Raw genomic sequence first — 15,289 nt, forward strand, 5'->3', positions numbered from 1 at the left:
TGAGGGGGTATATATACCCATTCATGAAATGTGAGATTTGATTTTCACACAGGCAATAGCATTGAGTTTTTGCTGAATTCAGTCTATTTTGACTAAAATGTAAGTGTGAAACAACATATAGCCAGGAGTTATAAAACATTTTTTAAAAATAAGTCTGATAGATGAACTAAGGCTTTGCATTCAACATCATATTCCCCTAACTCCCACGCTGAAGCAGGACACGTTCACATGGTGAAAGAAGCTACTTTGTCAAACTCTCTAGTCACTAGTACAGTTTCTTGACTTAGAATATTTCCCACTGTTCACTGTGCTTTGTTTTGTCTCTTGGCCCCGAGTAACTTCTGTTTCATTGACCATGACCTCATTGTTGTTTATCATAACAAAGACTGACTTGGGTTTCAGGTCAAAATAATGTGTACTTTAAATTCACTGACTCTAAATTTTTTCATGGATTTTTCCCTTTGCATATTTTTATTTTAGATGCTTTTGACCTCAGTGCCTCTTGTGTTCACTTGCTTTTGGGTCCGAGGCCCTCATGGGTGACACAGTTGGTCATCAAATGCCAGAGGATGACTGCATGGTGTCAATATGTGTTGATTAAAGTCGACTCAAGATGGCAGTGGCATGGTTGTTGTTTTTTTAAATACGTGATTATTTCTAATTTTTTGGGGATTCATTTAGAAATAATGCAGGCCAAATATATTTTCTATATTTTCTAAATATATTTTTGCCTAGTTATTGCACCAATTTCCCCTCTGAAACTAAGTTAGCCAGCAGTTAGGGTTACCTAGTAGCCAAGGTTGGGGAGGAAGGTGACATGACCTTATGGGATTCGTATTGTAAGACAGGTGTTCTCATAAGTGGAAAACAGCTCTGAGGTCACCCAGACTTGTTGCTCCTTTCTGGTCCTGCTCCATCTGTGAACTTCATGACACATGATGCAGCATTGTCTCATAACTTCATGCCCAGAATCTTCCCTGAAAGGCTGACACATCTCTCCTTGCTTCGTGGGTCTCCTTTCCAGAGATCATCCTGTCTTGACCCAGAACTCCTTGGTCAGTGCCCTTCCCAGGGCAGCTTTCACGTCCTTGTTCCTCAGTGTGTAGATAAATGGATTGAGTGTGGGAGTGACAATCCCATAGAAGAGAGCCATGATCTTCCCCCTGTCATGAGAGTAGCTAGAGGGAGGCTGGACGTACATACTGATGGCTGTGAAGTAGAAGAGGGACACGACCAGCAGGTGTGAAGCACAGGTATTGAAGGCCTTCCAGCGACTTTCAGCAGAGCGGATCCTCATTACTGCCCGAGCAATGAGCACATAGGTGCCCAGGATGAGGGTGAGGGGCACCAGAAGCAGCAGCGCCCCCAGCACGTTGAGCTCAGCCTCATTCACATGAGTATCAGCACACGCTAGTTTCAAAAGAGCAGGAACTTCACAGAAGAAATGGTCCACCACCCTGTGTCCACACCGTGGGACCACCACGGTGAGGGTGGACTGCACAAGGGAGTTGGCAAAGCCACTGATCCAGGTCCCAGTGGCCATGTGGATGCAGCGTCTGTGACTCATGATGATTGGGTAGTGCAGGGGCTTGCAAACAGCAGTATAGCGATCCAAGGCCATGATGGCTAGAAGTATGCATTCAGTAGAACCCAAGGCCAAGAAAATGTAGAGTTGGGCCACACAGCCACCATAGCTAATGGTCTTTTCTGGTCCCCTAAGGTTGACTAACATCTGTGGCACGGTGCTGGTAGTGTAGCAGAGGTCCAGTAGAGACAGATTAGAGACAAAAAAGTACATGGGACTGTCAAGCTGGGGGTCTAGGCGGGAAACAAGGATAATGGACACGTTCCCAAATAAGGCAAAGATATAGGCCACCAGAAAGAATACAAAGAGTGGCGTCTCCAGCCAGGGGCGGTCGGAGAATCCCAGTAAGATGAAGTCATCTCGAGAGCTCTGATTGTTGATCCACATGTTGTCACGGACAGGTGAAGTGCTAGCTGGAACCTCTAAGTGCCCACTGCCAGGCACGGGTGTCAGCGGTAAGAGGGAGCTGCTGAGAAGTAGGGACAAGAGGTGGTGAGCTGGGCTTCCCATTTCTGCTGTGATCTGCACCTGTACCTTGATTATGATGACATGTTGAGTCAGCATTGCCAATGTACCACTGAAAGATCCTTGAGAGAGGAATAAGGAGAGCACCAGCAAAATAGGAAGTGTGGCTTCCCTTGTGGGTGCTGTCTGGTTAGCTACTCACCCCTTTCGGGATTTTGTATCTTCCAAAAAGTTTCATAGAACTTCCATCACCTGTACACGTTATGAATATTTAACGACAACAATGGAGTACAGATTAAAGCAGAGTGGGGAGGAGGTGGAGCTTCCCAAATACAAGTGAAACAGAGGTCAGCTTGAGGGTCAGCAGGTGATGACCTTCCTTAGACTGACCCGGTCACAATCTTCCTGGGAACTGCCCTGCACAGATTTTACGTTATGGGAGTTTGCACTTTTAGGATGCCGCTCACCCCTTCCCAGCCTAATTCTCATCCTATTCAGAAAATTTTTAAATAGAGGGAAGAAACAAAAAGTTCAAACAGGATGATACACACACAAAACAATCCTCAAAACCTCGCTTGCTGAAAAAATGTTACTTGAAAAATATCTGGATAAATGTGAGGCAAGTTTTACCTCTGAGGGAGGGAGGCATCCAGAAAGAGGTTCAGATGTTTGGCTCCCTGAGTTTCAGGGCTAAATATGAATTTCTAACCCTTCAGGATAGCCATTTAAATTTACCCCTCCCCCCCAACTTTATTCTCCTCTCTCACTCACTGTCACACATTCCTGCCTCCTGGTGCACCTGCACCTTCCCATCCAGATCACACAGCTCTTTATTATGCAACAATTGGATGATGTGCATGGAGCTAGAGAGTAGAATGTAAGCAAAATAAGTCACTCAGAGAAAGACAAATACCATATGATTTCACTCATATATGGAATTTAAGACACAAAACAAATGAGCAAAAGGAAGAAAAAGACAAACTAGGAAACAGACTCTTAACTTACAAAGAACAAAGTGAGGGTTGATGGAGGGAGGCGGGTGGGGGATGGGCTAGATGGATGATGGGCATTAAGGAGGGGGCACTTGTGAGGAGCACTGGATGTTGTATGTAAATGTTGAGTCACTCTGTTGTAGACCTGAAACTATATTACACTGCATGTTAACTATAGCGGAATTAAAAAAAAAATCCAATGAGTACTTTTTCCGTTCCCTAAAATCCCAAATTCCTTTCAGTTTTGCTCCCATTTATGGCAAATTCATGTTGTATTTCTCTCTAGTTATTTTATAAAAGGCATTTTCCTTCTTGCTTCAAACCTGACCATTCCATTTTGCAGGAGTGTGACTTTGGAGATGTCACATCATCTTTTTTTGTGGTTCAATTTCTCAGCTTTAGAATGACCCTAATTTTCTCATAGGACAGAGTGATACAGTGTAAACGGCACATGTAACTCAATTCTTTTCATATGTTGATAATTCAGTAGCTATTAATAGTTATTATTTCTTTCCCTACTCATGAATTCCCTAACGTACTGGAATTTTCTTAACTTCTGTACACAGAGTATGTGATATTTGCAATCAATGGGTGATGGGTCAGGAGGACAACTCTGGAACCCCTCTGCTCCTCCTTCTCCTCTTGCCCCCCACTGGTGGGATCCGTGTGCCTGCGTGGCTGGGTCCTATGCTGCTGTCACTGGGTTATGAAATCAGACAGAGGGGAGTAACAGAAGGCAACAGAAGGCAGGGAAACGTGTCTGCTTCAAGCCCAGACCTCAGAATCACTAAATCCGGACCTGACTCCTTCTCACACTCACAGCGTCTGTTTTTTATGGACAGAACCACAATTCTTTCAGTGCTCAGAGCAGAACGCTTATCTGTGAATTGCAATTGTCTGTGTCCCAGGCTGTCAAGTGGGACCAGTTCTTCCTTCACACTGTCTGTCACATCGATCCATGAAATCTGTATCTACTCAAACATATCTCAGCAGACACAGAATATAGTTCCATGTTCCATAGTCTCTAGCTGTCCAGCTGGTCTCCCCACTTACAGGTTCTCATCTTCATAGAGACCCAGCACGTTTGGAGAAGTCTTTCCTTAGTTCAGACCTGACCGTGCACACACAGCTCAGAATTCTTCAGTGAGTCTCCACACACTATATCACAACACAGCCTTAGACTCGAGGGCTCCAGCCATCCGGACGTACCCACAATCCAGCCCACTTCTCCTTCCCACTTTGTGGGAACACCCACTGCTTTCTGTCCTGTGAGCATCATTTCAGGTTAAAAAGGTTCCTAAGTATGCCCCACCCTCTTTACTGACCCTCCAGAACAGTGTATTTGTAATTCTCCTGTGACACACAATACATTTTATTTTATGTGCATATACCTATATATATGGGTGTGTATATACTTATATCCTTGTTTTAGTACCTGGCCCCTTTTCTGACTGGACTTAATACATACTCTCTAAGAGTAAGGGTGTGACTTCTAGACGCAAGTTTAGACGATGGGTATTTTCCACCTTTTAATTAATTGGAATTCAGTTAAAGCCTGAAGCTCTGAAATGCTTCCCTCTGGGGTTGTGGTGGGTTAGATCACTCCAGCATCTTGACGTTATGATTTCCTTTCACTCATGGCCTCGGTGGGTCTCGCTGATATTTCGTCACCGCAGAACTAGATACACCAGCTGCTTCTCTACTCCCTGACCAAGAAGCCAGGGCAGAGTGAAATATGCCCACATTACTCATAATGCAAACATTCTAAGTGTTTTATTGCCATATTTTGGTGTTCATTTCTCCTGTGATTCACTTCAGATATTTCTTTTTAATGTGATGTCTACGAATCGTCCCTACGGCCTGATGCCATGCCTGGATGCCATGTACTGGATTCCCTTGTTCTAAACAGTCTTGGATTTGTTTGAATGGTGGGTCTTTCAGATCTCAATTGGTTCCCACACGAAGTCAGTACCTTATTATCTACAAACTTTGTAACGTAAATCACAATTTCAGTCTAGAGGAGTGGGGAAAAGGCACATCTTAGGATATTTAAATGAAAATACAAGGTCCCAAAGGTAAACGACACTAATAGGAAACAATTGCATTTCTCCATAGCTTTCCTTATAACAGAATAATGTATAACAAGGATCTGCAAATACCAGAATGTTCGTATCTAACTTTCCATAATATATAAATGCATATAAGTTTTGTGTATGTATATATAATCGATTTTGTGCATATAATGAGCCCTCCTCGCATGTATGTTTCATTTGTTCTCATAATAATCCCCTAAAGTAAGAATACTTTTTTAAATGATAGAACAGAGAAAACTCAGGCACCAAGAGGCTACAGGACTTGCCCAAGCACATAAATCTGGTAAATTTAGAAGCAAAGATTTGAATAATGTATGATTTGAATCCTACATCAGTACACTTTTCTTTCTTCTTTTTTTTAATGTTTATTCATTTTTGAGAGAGAGAGAGAGAGAGAGCACAGGAGTGGGGGAGGGCAGAGAGAGAGAGGGAGACACAGAATCTGAAACAGGCTCCAGGCTCTGAGCTGTCAGCACAGAGCCCGACACGGGCTCGAACTCATGAACTGCGAGATCATGACCTGAGCCGAAGTTGGAGGCTCAAGCGACTCAGCCACCCAGGCACCCCAATACACTTTTCTTAATTCCATTGTTTTCGCAAACAAAAATGTCAGTGGCCGTGAAATCAATATTTTTTAATTATTTATTTTTTTACTCTACAGTTCTATTCCTGAATGCTTCCTTCCCCAACTGTATGGAGCAGCAAAGGAAGGTTCCCTCTGATTTTGACTCTCCTTCCCTCCCCAAACCGTTGCGTTGTTGACCTGGTGCTGGGCTATAAAATCTATCAGGTTGTTTGCTTGGGACAGAGAGGGGCTGTTGGGGAAGACTGACCTCAGGCTCAGACGTGACTCCCAGACCCTGGTCTGCTGTCTGGATTTCCTTTGGGCTCTGTGCAGCGTCAACCCCGCTCCCCTCACCTACTGAAGGGTCAAGGCACCGGCTCCCAGTTATGGCCATCCCCAGGCCCCGCAGCCCCCCGCAGCGCTTTCCCCTGAGTCTGCATGCTGTGATTCCATGTAAGCCTCTGAGACTCAGCATAATTAACGTCTGCCACCAACATGCCCGGGACAGAAGAGCCAGAGGGACCAGCAAGTGAGACAACCTCAGAAGCAACCAAGATAAAGTTTCCAACCAAGTACAAACTTTGGGCAAGTTCAGAAAGTCACCTCAGAGGAAATTAAATCCATTCCAATAAGACTTGGTCTTAGTGGTTGTTCAGATGATTTTTAAAATATTGATTATGAATTAGGTAAAATTACTCCTTACATATGCTCACTATTCTGAGAAAAATAAGAACTTCAGTCAGTCACAAAATTCATCTTTCTAAAATGATTTTTACATGTTTCTCTCCCATAATGGCTCTTCATTCTAACTCATATTTATCATACAAGGTATTTAATAAACATAAGATATTTATTAATTCATTTGGTAATCATAGTCACTGTATAAATTAGGGAAGCACATTTGAACTATTCCTATTTAGCTGATGGCAGTCCCCAAACTCAGAAAAATCAAAGAACGTGCCCAAGATCATAGCCACGTAGACAGGGAGCAAGACAAATGCTCCCAAATTTGATGTAGATTTTCTTCTTCCAAGCTACTGAGCATTGCCAATCTATACTCCTCAGGGCGAGCCACCAAAATGAACATTCAGCATACATTTTTGCTCCTATCTCCTTTACATTAGCCTTTATTTCTCCTTCTATCACACCTTTGGGGCAGCAGAAGGCACAGTGGGAGTGAAACGATGTGATTGTCCACACAGGACACCTGTCAGCCTCTGTCTTCTCTATCCTGTCACGAGCCGCCTGCTGGGCACATTTCTTTATTTCTTTATTTAATATAATTTATTGCCAAGTGGCTTCCATACAACACCCAGTGCTCATCCCAATAGGTGCCCTCCTCAATGCCCATCACCCACTTTCCCTTCTCGCCCACCCTCCCATTAACCCTCAGTATGTTCTCTGTATTTAAGAGTCTCTTATGGTTTGCCTCCCTCTCTGTTTGAAACTATTTTTTCCCCTTCCCCCCCCCCCCCCACGGTCTTCTGTCAAGTTTCTCAACTTCCACATATGAGTGAAAACATATGATATCTGTCCTTCTCTGACTGACTTATTTCACTCACTCAGCATGATACTTTCCAGTTCCATCCACATTGCTGAAAATGGCAGGACTTCATTCTTTCTCATTGCCAAGTAGTATTCCATTGTATATATAAACCACATCTTCTTTATCCATTCGTCAGTTGATGGACATTCAGGCTCTTTCCACAATTTGGCTATTGTTGAAAGTGCTGCTATAAACCTTAGGGCACATTTCTAAACCCTTCTGTCTTGAGCATCCTGCTGACACCTGCCTGCTCCCCAGGCTGCCCTGAGGCTCCAGTTCTGGCTCCTACCAGCTGCCTCGCCAGTCCTCTGAGAGCAGCTTCTCCCCCCTTCCTTGGCTTCCTCCCATCCTTGTCATCTCACATCTTCCAAAAGTTTATCCATCTGTTCTTGGCTGTCGGTCCCTCTCCAGCCTGCTGGTCCTTATAGATTCACATCAGCTTTTATGTAATGTAATTTTTATGGTGTTTAGAAAGGAATGGGAATCAACATTTTTGTTCAATTTACTGTGCCTAATCAGAACTCTGTTTTAAAAATCTGTTTATGTTGCTGCTTATGAGGATCAAACAATAGAAAAATGTATGCTAAGTTCAAAAAATGCATCTCAACTTTTTATTCAATAAAGATTTGTACAGTTATAAAAACGTAGTATGTAGTATCATTTTTATTCCTGATGTATATCGCTGGGAGCCAGTGACCTGATTTCCATCATTCAGAGATGATGCTGTCTGGTCTGGTCCTCAGTGTGTCCAGGTCATTTTTGCCTGAAAAGTGATTCTTTTATTCCTTGTATTTGCAGTTTTATGTCTTTCTTCCAAGTGTTAGGCACTGGTCAGGAGGTCTATGCTTTGTTATGAATCTCTCAAACACACAGGCATTCAGTGTACTTGCCTTCTTGTTTTATTTTGTATCTATTATGACCTTTTAACTATTTCACAAATGAAGAAATGTATTTTATAAGAATATTTTATGTTGCTTGCAAACAGTGATAGCCATTTGCCAATGGCTACATTTCAGCTTGTATTTATTCAGGGAACATTGGGGAGGATATTTTTATTTCATAGGTCAACTACTTTAAATTCATTGTTGGCCAGGTTAATAGTAGCACAGTTTCCTGTAGAGAGTAATTCCAAACACAATGAATAGACTAGATGCCTTTTGGCAATGACAGCTTCAGCTCAGTTACCACCATTAAAGCCTTGTGTCAAAAAGAAAAAAAAAAAATAGGGGCACCCGGTCGCTCAGTCGGTTGAGCATCAGACTCTTGATTTTGGCTCAGGTCATGATCCCAGGGTTGTGTGTTCGAGCCCTGGGTCAGGCTCCTTGATGAGCGTGGAGCCTGCTTGGGATTCTCTCCTCTCTGCTCCTCCCCCACTCACAGTCTCTCTCAAAACAAATAAGCATTAAAAAAAAAAAAAGATGTGTCACACTTTCTATAAGTATGCAGAGAAAAAATAAGTCATACGTTTTTTCCATATTATAAAGACCCAAAAAAGGATTAATTTACCCATATTTTCGGGTGATTGATTTTCCATTCAGATGTAAGCATAAGTGGGCATCTAATTACTGACTAGGTAAGAATTTGTGTTAGAACAATTGAAAATAATAAGCAGGGGCGCCTGGGTGGCGCAGTCGGTTAAGCCTCAGACTTCAGCTCAGGTCATGATCTCGCGGTCCGTGAGTTCGAGCCCCGCGTCAGGCTCTGGGCTGATGGCTCCGAGCCTGGAGCCTGTTTCCGATTCTGTGTCTCCCTCTCTCTCTGCCCCTCCCCCGTTCATGCCCTGTCTCTCTCTGTCCCAAAAATAAATAAATGTTGAAAAAAAAATTAAAAAAAAAATAATAAGCACATATTGGATCCAAATAAGAGGAGAGTACAAGACTGAAGAGCTGTTAACTGATATTTACTGATCACTGTTTTCCAGGTCCTTTTCCTATTGTTTTGTGCTGGTCTCAGCCTATCAATAACCAATATTGTGGTCGGAAGGGGCCTTGTGGTTCCTCTGATCGCAAGATGCCTGTAGCCACGGCCAACAGGAACAAGTCACTGTCCCTCGCTGTCCCCGAGAGAGCGGGCCTGGGCTCTGCGTTTACTGAAGGAGGGGGGTCTAGACTGTCACGGGTTTGCTCTCTTTCGGTGAAAACCGGAGTGGAGTTAAAAGTGCAGCATCAGAAGGACATGATGCCCCAAACGGTCTCGTTTACCTAAGTCAATCAGGATCTGCAAACAAAGGAGCCTGGGAAGTGGGGCCTCCTGCGGCTGGCCACACAAACTCCACCCCTTTTCACCTTGACCCGACGTAATAAGCTCATTCTTTTCCTGCGCACGAGTGGACTCAGACAAAAAAACAAAAAAACAAAATAAAACCACTTCAATAAAAATCCCACAGGCTCAGAAAGGAAGCCTTGCAGTTAAAACCCAGATTCTCTGATCCAGTCTGTCTACAGGGCACCACAAGGTGAACGAAAGCTTTTCCTGTGATAAAGAGGAGACTGTTGTTAGAGACGGTGGTGGTCTGGGATTGTTGGCGTATTGGTGGGGAGGGTGGAAAGCAGGCGCAGCTGGGAGGGGTCGTTGGGCACGTTGGGCACGTTGGGCACGTGCCGGAACAGGTGGAGCTGCGGGCAGGAGGGACGGCCGTCTGCCGTGAAGTCACAGTGGTGGGGGACCGCGGGGTCCCGCAGAAGCCAGAGCGGGTGGACCAGAAGGGCTCCGGAGGCTCGCTGGGAAGCAGTTTTCCTGAGACGTGAGTGTCAGGAGCCGAGGTAAAATCTATCACACAAAAAGGTAAATAAGGGAGAAAGAACTGTTAGAAGGATACAATGCGCTCAGTCTGTGGCTTATGAGAAACCGTGTAAATGAGGAGGATTCAGCGACATTGATGTTTCATGTACGTAAATACCGTTTCAGCTCCTCAACCATAATTTTGAAGTGATTTTTTTCCTCAAGGATTTTTTTTTTTTAAGTTTATTTATTTTGAGAGACAGCGCGAGTGTGGGGGCGGGGCAGAGAGCGAGGAGACAGAGAATCAATCCCAAGCTGAACGCTCTGAGCCCCACGGGGGGCGGGGGGCGGCCTGGTCCCAGAACCGTGAGATCGTGACCTGAGCTGAAACCCAGAGTCTGACACTCAACCCACTGAGCTGCCGGCAGAACCCCTTTCCCCAAGAATATTTGTTATATAAACGACAGTCAGCTTCTGGAGATTTTAGTGGTTCTTTTTCCTACAAAATGGCAAACATTTGGCTCTTGGAAGTAATAAACATTTATATCTGTGTTCTAAATGTTTAATCATTTATATCTGTGTTCTAAATGTTTAATCATTATGCACACATAATTTCAAAAGTATTTCTTTCACGGACTAGTTAACTCTTCTAGTCCACTAGCTTATTAATATAAATTCACGTGATGCATTTATTTTCTTCTTCCAAGATTTTTTAAAATGTCAGTTAACATGCGTGTAGCACTAGTTTCAGGTGTAGCACACAGTGATTTCACACATGCAGCACCTGGTGCTCCTCAGGACCAGTGCCCTCTTCATCCCCATCACCTGTTCCCCCATCCTCCCACCTCCCATCAGTGTGTTCTCCGTGGGTAAGAGTCTGTTTCTTGGTTTGCCTCTCTCTCTCTCTCTTTCCCCTCTCTGTTTATTTGTTGGGTTTCTTAAATTCCATGCATGAGTGAAATCGTATGGTATTTGCATTTAGAACATACAGTGATGCTGTAACCGTGATGCATTGGGGCAGCACAGTATAACATATTAGCTTGTCCAATCACTTGTATGCCTGACACCAGTGCAGCATTGTGTGTCAAATATACTCAAGTAAATAAATAATAAAAATATCTTAACATGTTCAAAGTAAAAAAAAAAAAAAACAACAACCTCCTGGCCTGTTCTGGTGCATGGTGTTGAGGAAGGAGTCAGCTTCTGGGCCTGCATGTTGATGACCGGGTAGCTGAATCTCAACATGGGGATAAGGGTCAGGGAGAGGAGGTTCCCTGGTGGCGTGTAAGTTAGTGGCCTCGGCATAGATGTTTTACCTTCTAGAAGATTAAAGAGGCCGAGATTTGTAATGGGCTTTTGAAAGTCCAGTTGTAAATGAAAATGTTTAAAATACACTCACTGAGACAAAGCATGTTTCCAAAGACCATCACTGTGTGTCATGTTTAAGACAAATGGGCACATGTCCTCAGGCTTCACAATTCTTCCCTCATAATAACTGCACATCTTGAAATTGTTTTGTTACTTGTGAAAAATAATCATGAAAGTAAAATATATTAAGTCATTGTCAATGATTGACCCTTATGTTCATGTAACATAGCATGTGACAATATACTTGCAGATCTGGGTCTGGGCATCCAACAGCAGCACAGGTGCAGAATGGTCTTTCAAAAGAGTGAAAAGAAGTGATACTATAACAATATAAAAGGGCCCCAAGCAACACACTGGTTTACATGTATACTTTCTAATTCTAATAAATGCACCCCCAGTAACGCACATACATACCGCTGAGCACAAACACATGGGCACGCTCATACCTCTGCCCATCCCCTCTCCCTGTCAGTTCCCATCTATACATACTATACTCATTCTTCCTTTTTAAAAATTTCTTTAATGTTTATTTATTTATTTATTTATTTAAAAATTTTTTTTCAACATTTTTTATTTATTTTTGGGACAGAGAGAGACAGAGCATGAACAGGGGAGGGGCAGAGAGAGAGGGAGACACAGAATCGGAAACAGGCTCCAGGCTCTGAGCCATCAGCCCAGAGCCTGACGCGGGGCTCGAACTCACGGACCGCGAGATGGCGACCTGGCTGAAGTCGGACGCTTAACCGACTGCGCCACCCAGGCGCCCCCTTTAATGTTTATTTTTGAGAGAGAGAGAGACAGAGTGTGAGTGGGGAAGGGGTAGAGAGAGTTGGAGACACAGAACCCGAGGCAGGGTCCAGGATCTGAGCTGTCAGCCCCAACACGGGGCTCGAACTCACGGACCGCGAGATCACAACCTGAGCTGAAGTTGGACGCCTAACCGACTGAGCCCCCCTCGCGCCCCATTCATATGTCTCTTAAGTTCAGTGAGGGGCTCTGCCATCTGTGTCTCTCAGGGTCACAGCCTGACTGGTGTCCACACCCCTGACAGGCTGGCAGAGGGAGAGGAAGGCTCCAGAAGGACTTTCAGGGGAAGCCAAGCATTCTGGCCTGGAATTAACGGAGTGGGAGAAAGCGGTAGATATTGACTGTTCAGTGAACATGATGAATGGATTTATAGTAATTGCCCCAAAATACATAAATGTGAGAAGCTGAATGAAACAGCCTTTAGCTATGGAGTAAACTTTGCTGTCGCCCGTGTCCTTTTCCCTCCGCAGTTTTCCACTGGCAAGGTCACAGCCCGTGCCTAAGGCGAGAGTAGCACACACAAGGTGGAGACAGAGACCCTCATAGCTCTCAATTCCCCTGCAGGTTCTCGAGCTGGACCAGGCCTGATGGCAGACACTTCAATCACAGACATGAGAATATTTTATTACTTAAACGTGGGCATTTTTACCACTTAAAAATGACCAGAAAGATCATGGGACATTGTAAAGACGGAGTCCAGGGGGGAGAGAGCCAGCACATGGCAGGCAGGAAGGGTCAGGCACTAAGACCTGTTTTCATCGCACCCACACACTGCTCTCACCTTCACCAAATCATCAGGTAAGTGTGGATTGAGCTCTGCTGGGTGCCAGGCTCCCCACCAAGCACGTTACACACATCATTTCACGTATCGCTCACTGGCACTATTGTTCCACTCAATAAAGATGAGGAAACCTTATCTTCTAGAGGAGAACTATCTTGCCCAGGTTCTGGAACCTACGCTGATCTGACTCCAGAGTCTGTGATCTTACAAAATACAAGATGTGCTGCCAGAGTTCACAGGAGAGACCAACCTCCTTCACAAAGCACAGGAGTCCTTCTTCTTCTTTTTTTTTTAAACATGAAATTTATTGTCACATTGGTTTCCATACAACACCCAGTTCTCATCCCAACAGGTACCCTCCTCAATGCCCATCCCCTACTTTTCCCTCCCTCCCGCCCCCCCATCAACCCTCAGTATATTCTCAGTCTTTAAGAGTCTCTTATGGTTTGGCTCCCTCCCTCCCTAACTTTTTTTTTCCTTCCCCTCCCCCATGGTCTTCTGTTAAGTTTCTCAGGATCCACATAAGAGTGAAAACATATGGTATCTGTCTTTCTCTGTCTGACTTATCTCACTTAGCATAATACTCTCCACTTCCATCCATGTTGCTACAAATGAACAGATTTCATTCTTTCTCACTACCAAGTAGTATTCCATTGTATATATAAACCACAGCTTCTTTATCCATTCATCAGTTGAAGGACATTTAGGCTCTTTCCATAATTTGGCTATTGTTGAGAGTGCTGCTATAAACATTGGGGTACAAGTGTCCCTATGCATCAGCACTCCTGTATCCCTTGGATTAATTCCTAGCAGTGCTATTTCTGGGTCATAGGGTAGATCTATTGTTAATTTTTTGAGGAACATCCACACTGTTTTCCAGAGTGGCTGCACCAATTTGCATTCCCACCAACAGTGCAGGAGGGTTCCTGTTTCTCCACATCCTCTCCAGCATCTATAGTCTCCTGATTTGTTCATTTTAGCCACTCTGACTGGTGCGAGGTGATATCTGAGTGTGGTTTTGATTTGTATTTCCCTGATGAGGAGCGACGTTGAGCATCTTTTCATGTGTCTGTTGGCCATCTGGATGTCTTCTTTAGAGAGGTGTCTATTCATGTTTTCTGCCCATTTCTTCACTGGGTTCTTTGTTTTTCAGGAGTGGAGTTTGGTGAGTTCTTTATAGATTTTGGATACTAGCCCTTTGTCTGATATGGCATTTGCAAATATCTTCCCCCATTCTATCAGGTGCCTTTTAGTTTTATTTATTTCCTTTGCAGTGCAGAAGCTTTTTATCTTCATGAGGTCCCAATAGTTCATTTTTGCTTTTAATTCCCTTGCCTTTGGAGATGTGTCAAGTAAGAAATTGCTGTGGCTAAGGTCAGAGAGATTTTTTTCCTGCTTTCTCCTCTAGGGTTTTGATGGTTTCCTGTCTCACATTCAGGTCCTTTATCCATTTTGAGTTTATTTTTGTGAATGGTGTAAGAAGGTGGTCTAGTTTCATCCTTCTGCATGTTGCTGTCCAGTTCTCCCAGCACCATTTGTTAAAGAGACTGTCTTTTTTCCCATTGTATATTCTTTCCTGCTTTGTCAAAGATTAGTTGGCCATACTTTTGTGGGTCCAATTCTGAAGTGGTTATTCTATTCCAGTTGTTCTATGTGTCTGTTTTTGTGCCAATACCATGCTGTCTTGATGATTAGAGCTTTATAGTAGAGGCTAAAGTCTGGGATTGTGATGCCTCCCACTTTGGTGTTGTTCTTCAAAATTACTTTGGCTATTTGGTGTCTTTTGTGGTTCCATACAAATTTTAGGATTGCTTTCTAGCTTCTAGAAGAATGCTGGTGCAATTTTGATTGGGATTGCATTGAATGTGTAGATTGCTTTGGATACTATTGACATTTTAACAATATTTATTCTTCTAATCCATAAGCACGGAATGCTTTTCCATTTCTTTGTATCTTCAGTTTCCTTCATAAGCTTTCTATAGTTTTCTGCATACAGATCTTTTACATCTTTGGTTAGGTTTATTCCTAGATGAATATGGATGCAAAAATTCTCAACAAGATACTAGCAAATCGAATTCAACAGCATATAAAAAGAATTATTCACCATGATCAAGTGGGATTCATTCCGGGGCTGCAGGGCTGGTTCAATATTTGCAAATCAATCAACATGATACATCACATTAATAAAAGAAAAGAACCAGATGATCCTTTCAATCAATGCAGAAAAAGCTTTTGACAAAATCCAGCATCTTTCTTAATAAAAACCCTCAAGAACGTCGGGATAGAAGGAACATACTTAAACATCATAAAAGCCATTTATCAAAAGCCCACAGCTATTATCATCCTCAATGGGGAAAAACTGAGAG

At 43.5% G+C, this 15,289-nt stretch overlaps 2 protein-coding genes across 12 annotated transcripts in view; one reads left to right on the top strand and one right to left on the bottom strand.

Moving 5' to 3' along the window:
• LOC125165718 (olfactory receptor 2G3-like) overlaps window positions 1-15,289 on the top strand; it is a 278,541-nt gene that overhangs the window by 241,029 nt on the left and 22,223 nt on the right. Inside the window, exon 1 of one of the 11 annotated variants that reach the window (XR_007152200.1) lies at window positions 9,850-9,989. The exons of 9 other annotated variants lie outside the window; for them this stretch is intronic. The gene's annotated coding sequence lies outside the window, so the exon portion shown is untranslated. Of the gene's footprint in view, window positions 1-9,849; window positions 9,990-10,009; window positions 10,031-15,289 lie in introns of those variants that run through there. One more of the 11 variants, XR_007152202.1, reaches the window with a different exon arrangement.
• LOC125165709 (olfactory receptor 2B6-like) lies at window positions 1,028-2,149 on the bottom strand. Its single transcript, XM_047858911.1, has one exon. It carries the CDS (start codon window positions 2,147-2,149, stop codon window positions 1,028-1,030), a length of 1,122 nt encoding a protein of 373 aa, XP_047714867.1.

Source organism: Prionailurus viverrinus, chromosome B2, assembly GCF_022837055.1.
Source record: "Prionailurus viverrinus isolate Anna chromosome B2, UM_Priviv_1.0, whole genome shotgun sequence".
Classification (NCBI taxonomy): domain Eukaryota; kingdom Metazoa; phylum Chordata; class Mammalia; order Carnivora; family Felidae; genus Prionailurus; species Prionailurus viverrinus.

Excerpts from the sequence above, each read along its gene's own strand:
- LOC125165709 (XM_047858911.1), bottom strand. The coding sequence starts at position 2,149 with ATGCTGACTCAACATGTCATCATAATCAAGGTACAGGTGCAGATCACA.